This window comes from Coturnix japonica, unplaced genomic scaffold (assembly GCF_001577835.2).
Source record: "Coturnix japonica isolate 7356 unplaced genomic scaffold, Coturnix japonica 2.1 chrUnrandom586, whole genome shotgun sequence".
Lineage (NCBI taxonomy): Eukaryota > Metazoa > Chordata > Aves > Galliformes > Phasianidae > Coturnix > Coturnix japonica.
In genome coordinates this window covers 33,649-51,021 of record NW_015439959.1, presented here as the reverse complement: position 1 = coordinate 51,021, position 17,373 = coordinate 33,649, and the positions used below count along the sequence as shown (strand labels likewise).

Below are 17,373 nucleotides of genomic sequence, written 5' to 3'. Positions count from 1 at the left end.
TGGAGAAAAGGAAAAGAAGAGGGGAAAAGGAAGGGGAAGGGAGGGGAAGGGAGGGGAAGGGAGGGAGGGGAGGGAAGGAGGGAAGGGAAGGGAAGGAAGGGAAGGGAAGGAAAGCGGCAAGAAGAGGGAAGGGAAGGAGGGAGGGAAGGGAAGGAAGGGAAAGGGAAGGGAAGGGCAGGGAAGGGTAAGGGAAGGGAAGGGAAGGGGAAGGGAAGGGAAGGAAGGGAGGAGGGAAGGCGAAGGGAAGGGAAAGAAGGGTAAGGGAACCGGGAGGAAGGGGAGGAAGGGAGGAAAGAAGGGAAGGGGAGGGAAGGGGAGGGAGAGAAGGGGAGGGAAGGGGAGGAAGGGGGGGAAGGAAGGGAAGGGAGGGAAGGGAAGGGAAAGGGAAGGGAGGGAAGGGAAGGGAAGGAAGGGAAGGGAAGGGAAGGGAAGGGAAGGGAAGAAGGAAGGGAAGGAAGGGAGAGGAGGGAAGGGGAAAAAGGGAAGGGAAGGGAGAGGGAAGGGGAAGAGGGGGAGGGAAGGGGAGGAAGGGGAGGAAGGGAAGGGAAGGGGAGGGAAGGGGAGGAGGGGAGGTAAGGGAAAGGGAAGGGAAGTGGAGGGAAGGAAGGGAAAGGGGAGGGAAGGGAGGAAGGGGAGGAAGGGAGGGAAGGGTAAGGGAATGGGAAGGGAAGGGAAGGGAAGGGAGGAGGGAGCGGGGAGGGAAGGGAAGGGAGGGCAAGGAGAAGGGGAAGGGAAGGGGAGGGAAGGGAGGGAGAGGTAAAGGAGCAAGGAGAGGGAAGGGAAGGGAAGGGAACGGGAAGGGAAGGGAAGGAAGGGAAAGGGAAGGGAGGGAAGGCGGAAGGGGGAGGGAAGGGAAGGGAATGGAAGGGAAGGGAGGAAGGAAGGGAAGGGAAGGAAGGAGGAAGGCGAAGAAGGAAGGAAGGAAGGGAGGGAAGGGGAGGAAGGTGGGGGAAGGGGATGGAAGGGAAAGGGAGATGGAGACGAAGGGAAGGGAGAGAGAAGGGAAGGAAGGGAGGGAAGGGAAGGGCAAGGGGAGGAGGGAAGGGAAGGGAAGGGAAGGGAAGGGAAGGGAAGGACAGGGAGGGAAGGGAAGGGAAGGAAGGAGGGAAGGGAAGAGGCAGGGAGGGGAAGGAAGGGGAGGGAAGGGAGAGGGAGGGAAGAGGAGGGAAGGGAAGGGGAGAGGAGAGGGGAAGGGAAGGGAAGAAGGGAAGGGAAGGGAAGGGAAGGGAAGGAGGAAGGGAAGGCGATATGGAAGGGAGGGAAGGGAAGGTGCGGGATAGGGAAGGGAAGGGGAAGGAAGGGAATCGGGAAAGGGAAGTGGGAAGGGAGGGAAGGGAAGGGGAAGGGAAGGGAAGGGAAGGGGAGGGAGGGAAGGGAAGGGGCAGGAAGGGGAGGAAGGGGAGGGAAGGGAGGGAGAGGGAAGGGAAGGGAGAAGGGAAGGGAAGGAGAAGGGAAGGGAAGGAGAAGGGAAGGGATGGAGAAGGGAAGGGAAGGGAAGGGAAGGGGAAGGGAAGGGAGAAGGGAAGGGGAAGGGAAGCGGAGGGAAGGGAAGAGGAAAGGGAAGGGAAAAGGGAAGGGCAAGGGGGAAGGGGAGGGAAAGGGGAGGGAAGGGGAGGGAAGGGAGGGAAGGGAGGGAGGGAAGGGAAGGGAAGGGGAGGGAAGGGAAGGGAAGGGAAGGAAGGAGGGAAGGGAAGGAAGGGAGGGAAGTGGAAGGGAAGGAAGGGAAGGGAAGGGAAGGAAGGAAGGGAAGGGAAGGGAGAAGGGGAGAGGGGAAAGGGAAGTGGAAGGGGAGGAAGGGAAGGAAGGGCAAGGGAGGGAGGGGAGGGAAGGGAAGGAAGGGAAGGTAAGGAAGGGAAGGAAGGACGGGAAGGGGAGGGAAGGGGAAGAGGAAGGGGAGGGGAAGGAGGAGGGGAGGGAAGGGAGGGAAGGGAGGGAAGGGAGGGAAGGGGAGGGAAGGGAAGGGAAGGGAAGGAGGGAAGGGAAGGGAAGGGAAGGGAAGGGAAGGGAAGGGCAAGGGAAGGAAGGAGCGGAAGGGGAAGGGAAGGGAAGGAGAAGGGTAAGGAAAGGAAGGGAAGGGAAGGGAAGGGAAGGGAAGGGGAGGAAGGGGAGGGAAGGGGAGGGAAGGGAGGGAAGGAGGGAAGGGAAGAAGGGCAAGGGAAGGAAGGGAAAGGAAAGGAAGGGAGGAAGGGAAGGGGCGAAGGGAAGGGAAGGAAGGGAGGGAAGGGAAGGGAAAGGGAGGGAAGAAGGAAGGAAAGGGAAGGGAAGGGGAGAAGGGAAAAGGGAAGTGAAGGCAAGGAGGGAAGGAAGGAGGGAAGGGAAGTGGGAAGGAAGGAGAAGGGAGAAGGGGAGAAGGGGAGGGGAGAAGGAAGGGAAGAAAGGGAAGGAAGGGAGGGAAGGAAGGGAAGGAAGGGAAGGGAAGGGAAGGGAGGGAAAGCGGAAGGGAAGGGAGGGAAGGAAGGGCAGAGGGGGAAGGAAGGAAGGGTAGGGAAGGGAAGGGAAGGGAAAGGAAGGGAAGGGGAGGGAAGCGAAGGAAGGGAGGAAGGGAAGGGAAGGGAACGGGATAGGGGAGGAGGGAAGGGGAGGGAAGGGGAGGGAAGGAAGGGACAATGGAAGGAAGGGAGGAGAAGGGAAGGGAAGTAGAAGGGAAGAAAGAAGGGAAGGGAAGGCAAGGGAAGGGCAGGGAAGGGGAAGGAGGGAAGGGTGGGGGGAGGGAAAGGGGAGGAAGGAAGGGCGAGGGAACGGGGAGGGAGGGGAGGGAAGGGGAGGGAAGGGAGGGAAGGGAGGGAAGGGGAGGGAAGGGGAGGGGAAGGGGAAAAAGGGAAGGGAAGGGAAGGGGAGGGAGGGTGAGGAGGGGAGGGAGGGGAGGGAGGGAGCGGGAGGGGAGGGAAGGGAAGGGAAGGGAAGGGAAGGAAAGGAAGGGAAGGGAAGGGAAGAAAGGAAGGGAAGGGAGGAAGGGAAGGGGGAACAAGGGGAAGGGGGACCAATGAGGAAGAAGGAAGGGAAGGGAAGGAAGGGAAGGAAGGGAAGGAAGGGGAGGAAGGGGAGGAAGGGGAGGAAGGGGAGGAAGGGGAAGGGAAGGGAAGGCGAAGGGAAGGAAGCGGAAGGGAAGAGGAGGAAGGGAAGGGAAGGGGAAGGAGGGAAGGCGAAGGGAAGGGAAGGGAGGGAAGGGAAGGAAGGAAGGAAGGGAAGGGAGGGAAGGGAAGGGAAGGGAAGGGAAGGGGAAGGGAAGGGAAGGAAGGGAAGGGAAGGGAAGGGGTCAGTGTCTCCCCCCTCGCACCCAGCCACGTCCTTGTAGAGGCGCAGCGCTGCGGCTGGCTGAGGATGAGGTACCCGGGTTCGTGGAAGCGAGCTCAGCCCGCCCAGCACTTGCCGCTCCTTCACAGAACTATCATCACGCCGTGGATTTGCTGTCACCACTCTGCTGGCATGCGGGACACGAGACACACACACATCCCACCACTGCCCCACACAGTCCACCTCTGCCCACACATCCCACCCTGCCCACAGTCCTCACCCAGCCCCACAGATCCACCCAGGCCCCAGCACATCGCACCCCAGGCCCCACACATCCATGCCCAGCCCCAACATCCCCCCAGCCCACCACTATCCACCCAGTGGCCCCACACAATCAACCCTGCCCCCACATCCACCTCCCACACCCACAGATCCAACCCTGCCCACACACTGCCCCACCCCCCGGCCCACCACATCACCCTCTGGCCCCATATACCCCCCATCCCCCCTCGTCGCCCCACACATGCCCCACCCGGCCCCACACATCAACCCTCCTGGCCACACTCCCCCATCCCCCCCCTGGCCAAACCACATGGCCCCACCCGGCCCCACACAGTCCCCCTCCGCCCCCCACAACACCTCCCCTTCCCCCCCCCCCAGCCCCTTAGCTATCCCCCCCCAGCCCCACAATCCACCCCCTGCCCCACACATCACCAACATTTCCCCCCCCAAGCCCACACATTCTATCCCCCCCCAGCCCCACTATTTGACCCCTGGCCCCACATATCCCCCCTATCTGGCCCCACTTCAGCCCCCCAGATATCCCCCTCCTAGCCCCACAATCCCCCAACCCCCCTACTGCCCCTTACATCACCACATCCCCCCAGCCCGCCCCCAAATTCTCCCCTCACTGCGCCACACATCCCCCCAGCCAGCCCACATATCCACCCTCCTGCCCCACAACACCCCCCCAGCCCCACACATCCCCCTCGTTTTCATTCCCCCCCCCAGCCCACACAATCATCCCCCCCAGGCCACATATTGACCCCTGGACCACATTCTCCCCCCCAGGGCCCCCCCCCTCCCAGTCCCCTATTCCCTTCCTGCCCCACCACATTCCCCCCACCCCCACTGACCCCACATCACACATCACACCCAGCCCCACAATCCCTCCTGCCCCATACATCCCCTTGCGCTACACAGCCCCCCCAACCCCACAAATTCCCCTCCAAGCCCACACAACCCCCCTGGCCTACACAGCCCCCCACCCTGGCCCCACCACATTCCCCCCTCGCTGCACCACACATTCCTACCCTAACCCTAGCCCTACCCTGGCCCACACATTCCATATCCTGCCCCACAATCCCCAACTCCTGCCCCACACATCCCCCCCAGCCCCAACTACCCACCCCTGCCCACATATCCACCTCCTGCCCCACACATCCCCCCCCCAGCCCCACACATCCCCCCCTGACCCCCCTCAGTCCCCCTCCTGGTCCCACACATGCAGTAGCCCTTGCCCACACATCCCCCCTCCCTCCCACCCCTGAGCTCCCCCTTTCTGCCCCCCCAGCCCCACACATCCCCCCCAGCCCCACACATCCCCTCCTGCCCCAAATCCTCACCCAGGTTAGGCAGCATGCTGTCCATGGCGAGCTGGCTTCTTGACCAGCAAATAACTGTTCAGTGCCCCAGATATGCAGCGATGGGCAGCAACCCCCGCTCGGGTAAATGCAGGGGCGCTCCTGGGGGTGGGGGGGACCACCCTATCGAAAGCTTCCGCGAACGGAACCACTTGCAATGGCACTGGTGAATCTCACACCAAACATGAGCCACGCCCCACAAGCCAACCCACAAACAATACAAATGCACACAAACCGCAAACCCACCCCCACAATAGCACCACATGACACAACCAATGCAGGTGGCACTTCACAATGCACAGCACCTAAGCATCCACCCCACTCCGGCATCCGCCATCCATCCTATTGCCCCATCCCATCCCCAATCCCCATCCATCCTCCATCCCATCCATTCCCGTCCACCCCTTCCATCCCCACCCCAACCCCATCCCATTCCCCATCCCAATCCCATTCCCAACCCCATCACCATTCCTATTCCCTGTACCCCGTTCCATCCCCATCCCATTCCCATTTCCCTCCCACATCCATTTCCCATTCCCCATTCCACCCCCATCCATCCCGATCCCATTCGTATTCCCAAACCCCATCCCATCCTATTCCCATCCCCTTCCATCCCCATTCCCATCCCTGCCATCCCCATTCCCATCCCCTTCCCATCCCATCCACATCTATTCCCTCCTCCTCCATCCCCAATCCATCCCCATCCCATCCCATCCCCATCCATCCACCATCCCATTCCTATAACGTTCCCCACTTCCACTCCACCCCCATCCCATCCCCATCCCTATCCCAGTCCGCCGAGTTCCCATCCCATCCCCATTCCTATCCTCATTCCATTCCCCAAATCCCGATCCCCGATCCCATCCCCATCCCCATCCCTCCCCATCCCCATCCCCATCCCATCCCCATCCCCAAATCCCATCCCCATCCCCATCCCATCCATCCCCAATCCCATTCCCATCCCCATCCCATCCCATACCCATCCCATTCCCCATCCCATCCCCATTCCCGCATCCCCATCCATCCCCATCCCCATCCCATATAATTCCCATCCATCCCATCCCATCCCCATCCCCATCCCATCCCCATCCCATCCCATCCCATCCCCATGCATACTACTCCTATTCCTCCCTACTCTCTCCCGTGCCCCATCCCATCCCCCAATCCGCATCCCTCCCCTCGCCCCATCCCATCCCATCCCATCCCCATATCCCCATCCGGCAGTCCCATCCCATCCCGTATCCCATCCCATCATCCATTCCCCATCCCAATCACCATCAATCCATCCTCCCAATACCCTCTCCCATCCCATCCCATCCCATCCATCCCATCCCATCCCATCCCAATCCCATTCCCATCCATCCATTATTCACCATCCCCCATTCCCATCCATCCCATTTCCCCATCCCATCCCCATCCCACATCCCATCCCCAACTGAGTCACTCATCCCAATCCCATTCCAACGCCCCATCCCATCCTCTATTCCATCCCAATCCCATTCCCAACTCCACTCCCATCCCATCCCCTCCCATTCCCCAACCCCATTCAATCCCCATCCCATCCTTATCCAATCCAGTCCCATTTCCACCCCAACCCCATACCCCCCCATCCCCCCGATCCATCTCCATCCCATCCATCCCATCCATCCTTTCATCCCCCCCCGATCCCATTCCCCATCCATGCCCCATCCATTCGCATCCACATCCCCCCTTCCATACCATACCCATCCCAATTCCATCCACGTTCCCATGCCTCATCCCAATCCACATTGCCCATCCGCACTCCCATCCCAGCATTCCCATCCAATCCTCATCTCCACCCCATCCCGAATCCCATCCCATCTCATCGTCCATTCCCATCCGAATCCCATTCCCATGCCCATCCCAAATCCATCCGAACAATCTCATCCATTCCATCCCATCCACCCCCATCCCATCCTCCCATCCCATCCATCCCATCCCATCCCATCCCACCATCCCCTCCATCCCATCCCATCCCCATCCCATCCCATTTCCCATCCATCCCATCCCATCCCATCCCATCCCATCCGCATCCCATCCCATCCCACCCCATCCCATCACCATCCATCCCATCCCATCCATCCATCCCATCCCATTCCCATCCCATCCAATCCAGTCCCTCCAATCCCATCTCCATCCATCCATTCCATTTCCCATCCCATCCCATCCCCCATCCGCATCCCATCCGCACTCCATCCATCCCATTCCCATAACCCATACATCCCATCCCATCCCATCTTCCTCATCATCCCATTTCCCCCATCCATTCCCATCCAGTCCCATCCATCCCATCCTCCCATTTGCCATCCCACCCCCATCATCCTCATCCCATTCCCAATCCCATTCCTCCATCGCCATCCTCCATCCATTCCATCCTCATTCCCATCATCTCATCCATCCCATTCCATCCATCCCATCCATCTCATCCCATCCCATCCCATCCATCCCAATTCCCATACCCATCCCATTTCCCATCCATTCATTCCCATCCCATCCCAAATCCATCCATCCCATCCCATCCCATCCCATCCCATCATCCCATCCCATCCCATCCCACTCCCATCCCCATTCGCATCCCCTTCCCCCCCCATCCCCCCCACTGCCCCCATCCCCTCTCCCCACCCCATCCACCGCCCCCGCTAGTATCCACCACCGGCCTCCTCCTCATCTTCTCTTCGAACAGTCCCACAATAATCCGTTGTCCTTGTAATCTCTCCTAGTCCAGCTAACACTTCCCTTTTTCCCTTCCTATTTCCCCTTGCCATTTCCCCTTTCACATTTCCCCTTCCCCTTTTCTTCCCATTTCTCTTCCCAGTTTCCCCTTCCCCTTTCCCCTTTCCCTTCCCCTTTCCCTTTCCCTTTCCCTTCCCCTTTCCCTTTCCCTTTCCCTATTCCTCTTCCCACTTCCTCTTCCCCTTCCCATTTCTCCTTCCTATTTCCCCTTCCCCATTTCCCCCTCCCATTTCCCCTTCCTATTTCCTATTTCCCCTTCCCATTTCCCATCCTCCCCCCCTCACCCCTTTCCTCTCCCCCTTCTCTTCCCATTTCTCTTCCCATTTCTCCTTTCCCTTTTCCCCTTCCTCTTCCCAGTTTCCCCTCCCCCTTCCCCTTCCTCTTCACATTTCCCCCTCCCATTTTCCATTTCCCCTTCCTATTTCCTATTTCCCTTCCCCCTTCCTATCTACCCTTCCTATTTCCCCTTCCCATTTCCCCTTCCTCTTCCCATTTCTCTTCCTATTTCCCCTTCCCCTTTCCCATTTCCCCTTCCTATTTCCCCTTCTTATTTCCCCTCCCCTTCCCCTTCCTATTTCCCCTTCCCCTTCTTCTTCCTATTTCCCTTTCCCATTATTTCCCTTCCCCTTCCCTTTTCCCTTCCCATTTCCCCTTCCTCCCCCCATCCCTTTTCCTCTTCCCCTTCCTATTTCCCCTTCCCCTTCCCTATTCCTCTTCCCTTCCCCTTCCCTTTCCCATTTCCCATTTCCCTTTCCTCTTCCCCTTATTCTTCCTATTTCCCCTCCCCTTCCCCTTCCCTGTCCCCCTTCCTATTTCCCCTTCCCCTTCCTATTCCCATTTACTTTTTCCCCTTCCCCCTTTCCCCTTCAGCTTCCTATTTTCCCTTCCCTTTTCCTCTTTCTATTTCCCTTCACCTTTTCCCCCTTCATTTCCCCTTCCCCTTCCTATTTCCCCTTTCCCTTTCCCCTTCCCATTTACCCTTCTCCTCCCCATTTCCCCTTCCTATTTCCCCTTCCCATTTCCTCTCCCCTTCCTCTTCCCCATTTCCCCCTCCCATTTCCCATTTCCCCTTCCTATTTCCTATTTCCTCTTCCCATTTCCCCTTTCCCTTTTCCCTTTCCCCTTCATTTCTCTCTCCCATTTCCCCTTCCTATTTCCTATTTCCCTTCCCCCTTCCTATCTCCCCTTCCCATTTCCCCTTCCTCTTTTTATTTCCCCTTTCCCATTTCCCCTTCCTATTTCCCCTCCTTATTTCCCCTCCCCTTCTCCTTCCTATTTCCCCTTCCCTTTCCCATTTCTCTTCCTATTTCCCTTCCCCTTTTCCCTTCCCCATTTCCCCTTCCCATTTCCTCCCCCCCTCATCCCTTTCCTCTTCCCCTTCCCATTTCCCCTTCCCTTCTTCCTCTTCCCCTTCCCCTTTTCTATTTCCCCCTTCCTCTTCCCCTTCCCCATTTCCCCTCCCCTTCCCCTTCCTATTTATTTCCCCCTTCCCCTTCTTCTTCCCATTTCTCCTTCCCCTTCCCCTTCCTCTTCCTATTTCCCTTCCCAGTTTCCCCTTTCCCCTTCCCCTTCCTATTTCCCCTTCCTATTTCCCCTTCCCCTTCCCATTTCCCCTTCCTCTTCCCATTTCTCTTCCCAGTTTCCCCTTTCCCCTTCCCCTTCCTATTTCCCCTTCTTCTTTCCCCTTCCCCTTCCCTTTCCATTTCTCCTTCCCCTTCCCCTTCCTCTTCCTATTTCCCTTCCCATTTCCTCCCCCCTCACCCGTTTCCTCTCCCCTTCCTCCCCCCAGAGCCACCGTCCAGACAAGGAATGGCCGCTGTGCAGCCTCCGCTTCTACCTGGGGGTGAAGAAGAAGCTGCGCCCCCCGACCTGGTGAGTTTGCAGCCATGCAGCAAATGCAGCCACCGGGTGGCGCTGCAACGCTGCAACCGGCTGCACACATGCATGCATGTGTGTGGGTGGGTGCAAATGAGAGCGCCTCTGTCTGCAGCTGCATGTGTGTGAGTGTGAGCATGCTTGGAAGCTTGCATGGGATGCAGCTGGCTGCAGGGGTGCCCAGCTGTTGCAGTGATGCAGGGTGGTTGCATGGGATGCAGCTGGCTGCAGGGCTGGGGGTGGTTGCAAGGATGCAGGGATGGCTGCAGGGCTGCAGGGTAGTTGCAACGATGAGGGGTGATTGCATTTCTCCCCTTGCCCTCCCTTCAGCCCCTCCCCTTCTCGTCCCTCCCCCTTCCTCCCTTCCCCTCCCTTCTCTCCTTCCCTCCGCTTCCCTCCCCTTCCCTTCCTTTACCGTTCCTTCCCTTCCCTCCCTTCTTCGCCTTCCTTCGCTTCCCTCCGTGCGCTGCCCTTTCCGCGTCCCTCCGGCGCTTCCCTTCGCCATTCGCCCCGGCCTAAGTCCGGAGCCTCCCTTCCTTCCCTTCCCTTCCTTCCCTTCCCCCTTCCTTCCTCTTCCTTCCTCCCTTCCCTTCCCTTCCCTTCCTTCTTCCTTCTTCCCTTCCTTCCCTCCCTCCCTCCCTTCCCTCCCTCCCCTTCCCTTCCCCCCCCTTCCCCTTCCTTTTCCTGTTCTCACTTCTTTTTCCCGTGCTATTTCCCTGCCATTTCCCCGTATTCACATCTTCCCCTTTCCGGCCTTTTCTCCCATTTCTCTTACAGTTTCCCCTTCCCCTTTCCCTTTTCCCTTCGCCCTTGTCCCGTTTCCCTTTCCGCTTCCCCTTTCCCTTCTCCCTTTCCTATTCCTCTTCCCCCTTCCTCTTCCCTTGCCCAATTTCTCCTTCTGATTTTCCCCTTCCCTATTTCCCCTCCCAATTTCCGCTTCCTAATCCTCATCCCTATTTGCCCCGCTCTCGCTCTTTCCCTCCACCGATTCCGCCCCTCGGACCCCTGTGTCCAATGCCCCTTTCTTCCCCGACATTATTTCTCTTCCCATGCTGTCTCCTTTCCCGTTTTCTTCAGCGCTTGCTCTTCCCAGGTTGTCCCTCCCCAGCTTCTCCCCTTCCCTCTTTGCAGACGGATTTCCTGTCTCTCATCTCTTCCATGTTCCCCTTCCTAATTTCTATTTCTCCGCTCTCCTCTATCCGTATTCCTCCACGCTGTTGCTCTCTCCCCCTTACCCAATTTTCGCGTTCTCTTCGCTCATTTCTCTTCCATTTCCCCTCCGCCTTTCCATTTCCCGCTTCCTATTGTCCCCTTCTTCTTTCCCCTCCGCCTTTCCCTGTCCTATTTCCCGCCGTTCCACTTCGGTCCTTCCCTAGTTCCCTTCCTATTATTTTCGCTTCCTTTCCCTTTTTCCGCTTCCCATTCTCCCCTTCGCTCCCCCATGCTCTTTCCCTCTTCCCCTCTGCCTACCTCTCCCCTTCCCTTCCCTATTCCCTCCTTCCCACTTCTCCCCCTTGCCCTTCTCCCATGTCGTCCCATTTCCCCGTTTCCTCCTTCCCTTATTCTTCTGTTTCCCCTCCCCTTCCCTTTCCCTTTCCCCCTTCCTATCTTCCCTTCGCCCTTCCTATTCCCATTTACTTTTTCCCTTTCCCCCTTTCCCCTTCAGCTTCCTATTTTCTTCGCTTTCCTCTTTCTATTCCTTCACCTTTTCCCCTTCATTTCCCCTCCCCTTCCTATTTCCTTTCCCCTTTCCCCTTCATTACCCTTCTCCTTCCCATTTCCCTTCCTATTCCCCTTCCCATTGTCCTTCCCCTTCCTCTTTCCCTCATTTCCCGCTCCCATTTCCATTTTAGCCCTTCCTCCTTCCTATTTCCTCTTCGCCCATTTCCCTTTCCTTCTTTCCCTTTCCCCTTCATTTCTCTCTCCATTCTGCCCCTCCTATTTCTAATTGTCCTTCCCCCTTCCTATATCCCGCTTCCATTTCTCCCTTACTCTTTTTATTCCCCTTTCCTTTCCCTCCTATTTCCTCTTATTCCCCTCCCCTTCTCCTTCCTGATTTCCTCTCCCTTCGTCTCATTTCTCTCCTATTTCCCTTCCCTTTTTCCCTCCCCATTTCCCTCTTCAACAATTTCTCCCCGCTCATCCTTCCCTTCTTCCCCTTCCCATTTTCCTCCTTCTTCCCTCTTCGCCACTCCCTTTGCTTTCATTACTCCTCCTTTCTTCCTACTCCCCCAATTTCCCCCTCCTCCCCCTTCCCTATTTATTGTTCGCCTTCCCCTGCTTCTTCCCAATTGGTCGCTTCCCTTCCCTTCTTGCTTCTTATTTCCGCTTTCCAGTTTCCCTTTCCTTCCCTTCCATTTCCGCCTTCCTTTTCCCCTTCCGCTTCCTAATAATTCCCCTTCCTTTCCATTTCTCTTCCCAGTTTCCCCTTTCCCCTCTCCCCTTCTTTTCCCTCTTATTTAGCTTCCCCTCTCTCCTCCTACTTTCCTCATGCTTCCCTCCCGCTTCACCTCTCATCCTCCTTCATCCTCTCACCTTCCCCCCACCCCGTCTCTCCTCCTCCCCTCGTCTCCCCAGACACGTCACACAAGGAATGCCGCCTGTGAGCTCTGCTTCTTACTGCGGCGCGTGAAGAAGAACGCCTGCGCCCCGCACTCGGTTCTTTTGCAGCCTCATTCCGCCAAATGCAGCCCAACGGTGGCGCATGCCCACCGCCCTGCGCAACGCCCCTGCATCCAATGCCATTCCATGCTGTTCGGTGGCGATCGCACCACATCAGAGCGCCTCTAATGTCTGCAGTGCTGCCTATCGCTGCTGCTGAGCTGCAGCATGCCTTGCAAGCTATGACCATGGTCGTGGGCAGCTGTATGTGCAGCTGGTTGCCCAGCCTGTTGCACGTCGTGCAGGCTTGGTCATTGGATCTCGCAGCGGCGCAAGGGAACCTGCGGGGATGGCTTTCCAAGCGCACTGCACGTATGGCTCGAGGGCCTGGCAGTGTAGGGCGAACGAATGAAGGGGTCCGATTTGCATCGGGCTCGTTGTGGCTTGCATGGGCTCCAAGTGGTCTCATTGTGCGCGAACCCAGTCCGCTGCAATGGCTGGCCACGGGTGTTGTGCAGTGTTCGAGGCCGGTTGCAGGCGATATTTCAGCCCTCGGCTCGCAGGCGCGTGCCCACGCCGTTCTGCAGCGTGGGGTGTCTGCAATGCGGCTATTCGCGGTTGCTGCACAGGATCGCAGGGATGGCATGCCAAGCCTGCGGGGGTTCGGTCTGCAATGCATCTGGTGTCTGCGGCTTGCGATAGTGGCAGGCATGGTGCTGTCAGGCTGCACATGCGCGGTGATTGGGCATCTCGGTCCGTAGCACAGTTGCAATGAGTGCCGGTGCTGCGATGATGCATGGCTGTTCTGCAGCGCTTCCTGCGGCGTGGTTCAGTGGAATGAGCTGGGTCTTGCACTCGTGTGCCGACCACCACACGCCCTTGCCAATTGTCATGGCATGGTGGCCGCCAGGACGGAGATACTCGCAGGGCTGCTGTGGTGGAGAGGATGGGGCTCGGCTGCATAGCGCGACTCCCGCGAGCTGCGCTGCAGAGGGCTGCAGATGACTCTTCTCGTGGTGCAGGGCACTAGCAGCTGGCTGCAGGTATATGTGCCGACAGTGAGCGGGGTTGCTGCTTCCTGCAATTGATTTCTGGGGGTGGTTGCTACTGGCATCGCGCGTGCACTCGAAACAGGCCGCAAACGGCTCAGCGCTCTGTCACTCGGCGCACGGATGCCACCCTGCCTCCTGCAGTGAGCGTCAGGCGTGGCTCTGCCACGCGCAGGGCGGCCTGCAATGAAGTAATAGCACGCGCGATGCGCTGTACCAGAGCGGACTCCTTGGCGGTCGTCTCGCAACAATGCCCGCGGCGCTCGCGTCTGCAGGTCTGGGGTGGCTGCCTTTCGGGTGGTGTGTTGCGTGCAGGTTGCTGCTACCTACGGATATGGTTGGTTGTTGTGCCTTGCTGCACGACAACATCTCTTCGCACTTGTATCAGGGTGTGCTCTGCATTCGGACACCACTTTGCCGCTTGTTTGCACCAGCGCGCGTCCAGCCACGCTGCTGTCGCTGGCTCGCAGCTGGTCTTCGCCATGCGGATCGGCACGAGACGGGCTGGATCGCGATTGCGTGGGGGGCTGCCCAGCGGACTACGCGGCGTGCTCGTTGTGCATTGGACATTCAGTAGTCCATTGCAAGTCGGCAAGATCTGCACATTAGGTTGTTCTCCTGATCACTCCTGGCGCGATGGTGAGGTCCATAGGAGATCGCAGCTGGCCTCAGGCGGGTGTGAGCCTTGTGCGATCTGATGGATGCCGGGGACGGGCTGCAGAGGCGCGCTAGCCAGGCTCCACGGTTGCAACGACGGTGCGAGCTGGTGAGTTACACTGGCGTTTGGGGTCGGCTGCACGGACCCTCACGCGTGCGTTGGATTGGGGGCGGAAGTCACCTGTTGCTCGCGAGCTAGGTCGGTGTTGCCAGCGGATGCTAGCAGTGCTGCTAAGGCTGCGAACTGTTGCATGTGATGCAGGGTGGTTGCATGGGATAGGGTGGCTGCTAATGAGGCTGCAGGATGCAGAGGTGGGCGCGCAGTGGTATGGTTGCAAGAAGTTTGGGGTGTGTTAGCCAGGTCTGTGAGGTGGTTGCATTGTGTGCAGGTGGCTCAGGGTGCCCACTGTTGCAGTTGCTGGGCAGGGTGGTTGCATGGATAGGGTCGGCCGAGCTGAGCAGGGGATATAGGGGGGTGGAGTTGCATTGCTGCTAGAAATCTGCAATTGGAAGCAGGGTGGTTGCGATGGGATGCAGCTGGCTGACAGGTGTGCCAGCTGTGACAGGTGAATGCGGGGGTGGTTGCAGGTGGGATGGCGTGCGCGGTGCGAAGAATGATGGGGTGGGCGTGCAGGTCGGGGAGTGGGTTGCATTGGTTGCGGGAGACGTGTGCAATGGAGGCAGGGTGGTTGCAGAGGGGAGTGGGGCAGGTTCAGGTGGGTTGTAGACAAGTGGCAGGTGGTGCAGAGGGAGTGCGGAGGCTGGGCGAGGTGCAGGGAGGTTGCATGGCTGACAGTGGTTGCATGGTGCGGAAACAGTTGCAGGCTGAGGGTGGTTGCAGGAGGTGTTGCAGGGTTGGAGTGTTTGCAATGATGCAGCTGGCTGCAGGGGTGGCTGAACTGTTTGCAGTGATGCAGGGTGGCTGCAATTGATTTGGGGTGTGTGCATGGGTGGGGTGGCTTGCAGGAATGCAAGGTGGTTAGCAGTGGTGCAGGTGGCTGCAGGGGTGCGAACTGTTGCAGTGATGCCGAGTGTTGCATGGGATGGGGTTGGCCTGCAAGGATGCAGGGATGGCTGCAGGCTGCGGGGTGTTGCAGCAATGTGGGTGGTTTGCAGTGGGTGCTGCATGGGATGGGGTGCTTGAGGAGCTGCAGGGATGGGGTGGTTGCATGTGCTGCAGAAATGTTGCATTGATGCAGGGTGGTTGCAGTGAAATCAGGTGGCTGCAGTGGTGGCCGGCTGGTTTGCCAGCGGTCGGCAGGGTGGTTGCATGGATGGGGTGGATCTGAGTGCTCGCAGGCCTCGCGCGCGTGGCTTTGCAGTGGATAGGGGTGTTGCATTTCTGGTCCACATGGCAACCATTGCAGTGATGCAAAAGTGGTTGCAGGGTTGGGGATGGGATGCAATATTGGGCTGATGGGTGGTTGTCATGTGCGATCACGTGGGCTGCAGGAGCGTGCAGGTTATCGGCAAGGATGCAGGGATGGCTGAAGGGCTGCAGGGTAGTTGCAACGATGAGGGGTGATTGCATCGGGTGGGGTGGCTGCAGGGCTGCAAGGTGGTTGCATTGGTGCGGAACAGTTGCAATGGTGCAGGGTGGTTGCAGTGTTGAGGCGGTTTGCAGGGATGCAGCTGGCTGCAGGGGTGCCCAGGCTGTTGCAGCGGTGCAGGTGGTTGCATTGGATGGGGTGGGCTGCAGGCTGCAGATATTGGGGTGGCTGCAGGGAGGGTGGTCTGCATTTGGTAGCAGAACGCACGTGCAAGCTAGGATGCGGGTGGCTTGCAGGCGCTGGCGTGGCCTGCAGGCTTCTAGGCGCTTGCAACTGCTCACGGTGTGGGTGCAGATGCAGGATGGCTGCAGGGCTGCAGGATGAATGTAGGTCGTTGCTAGGGCTGACAGGTGTTGCATGTTGGTGCAGAACAGTTGCAGTGTGATGCAGGTGGTGCAGGGATGGGGTGCGTTGCAGGCTTCTGATTGGTTACACAATCGAGATGCAGCGCGCGGGGTGCAAAGTTGTTGCGTTGATGGCAGGTGGCTGCAGTGATATTGGGTGTTGTATGAGGATGCAAGGTGGTTTGCTGGTGGCAGGTGGCTGGCCAGGGGTTGCGCAATTTGCAGGTGGTGGCAGGCGTGGTTGCACGGATGGGCGTGGCTGCAAGATGCAGGGATGGCTGCAGGGCTGCAGGATTGATGAGGTCGTGCAGGGCTGACAGGTGGTTTGCAGGTTGGTGCGGAACAGTGCAGTGATTGCAGGGTGGTTGCAGGGATGGGGTGGTTGCAGTTGGAGGTGGTTGCCATGGATGCAGCTGGTGCAGGGGGTGGTCTGACCTGTTGCTAGTGAATGCAGGGGGTGGTGTGCAATATTGGTGGTTGCATGGATGGGGGTGGCTTTGCAGGATGCAAGTGTCGTTGCGAGTGTGCAGGGTGGACTGCAAGGGTGCTCAAGAGCTGTTTGCAGTGATGGCCGGGTGGTTGCATGGGATGGGGTGGCTGCAAGGATGCAGGGATGGCTGCAGGGCTGCGGGGTGGTTGCAACGATGCGGGGTGGTTGCAGGTTGGGATGGCTGCATGGGGATGGGGTGGCTGCAGGGCTGGCAGGGATGGGGGTGGTTGCAGTTGCTGGCAAGACTATTTGCTTGATCAGGGTGTGGTTGCATGGGAGTGCCGCTGGCTGCAGGGGTAACCCAGCTGTTGCAGCGGTGCAGGGTGGTTGCATGGGATGGGGTGGATGCAGGGCTGCAGGATGGTGGGGTGGCTGCAGGGATAGGGGTGGTTGCATTGGTACAGAACCATTGCAATGATGCAAAGTGGTTGCAGGGTTGGGGTGGATGCAATATTGGGGATGGTGGTTGCATGGGATGCAGCTGGCTGCAGGGCTGCAGGGTGGTTGCAAGATGCGATGCTGCAGGGTAGATTGCAACGATTGGGGTGGATTGGCAATTGATTGGGTGGGGCTGCAGGTCAATGGTGGGTTGCATTGGGTGCGGAAACTAGTTTGCAATGGTGCAGGGTGGTTCAGTGTTGAGGCGTGCAGGGATGGCAGCTGGTCTGCAGTGTGCCAGCTGTATGCTACGTGATGCAGGGTGGTCTGCATGGGAATGGGTGGCTTGCAGCTTTGAAGATGATGGGTGGCTCGGCAAGGTGGGATGGTTTGCATTGGTGGGCAGAACAGTTGCAGTGATGCAGGGTGGTTGCAGGGATGGGGTGGTTGCAGGGTTGGAGTGGTTGCAATGATGCATTGCGCTCGGCTGCAGGGCGCACTGTTGCAGTGTATGCAGGGTGGTTTGCGATGGGATTGGGGTGCTGCAAGGCTTGGCAGGCGATGGGGGGTGCATTGCTGCAGAAATTTGCAATTGATGCAGGGTGTTGTCTGCATGGGATGCACCTGGCTGCAGTGGTGCCCAGCTGTTGCAGTGATGCAGGGTGGTTGCATGGGATGGGGTGGCCGCAGGGCTGCAAGATGATGGGGTGGCTGCAGGTGGGATGGTTGCATTGGTGCGGAACAGTTGCAATGATGCAGGGTGGTTGCAGGGCTGGCGTGGCTGCAGGCGTTCCAGGT

General features: G+C 58.7%; 1 protein-coding gene across 1 annotated transcript in view; it reads left to right on the top strand.

Moving 5' to 3' along the window:
- Nucleotides 1–9,353: 9,353 nt before the first annotated feature.
- The window catches only part of LOC107307406 (arf-GAP with Rho-GAP domain, ANK repeat and PH domain-containing protein 1-like), a gene marked incomplete at its 5' end in the record, with an annotated part of 12,867 nt that continues 4,847 nt past the window's right edge, over nucleotides 9,354–17,373 (top strand). The window contains one exon of the mRNA XM_015850917.1: nucleotides 9,354–9,503. Coding sequence (XP_015706403.1) covers nucleotides 9,354–9,503 — 150 coding nt within the window. The remainder of the gene's footprint in view (nucleotides 9,504–17,373) is intronic.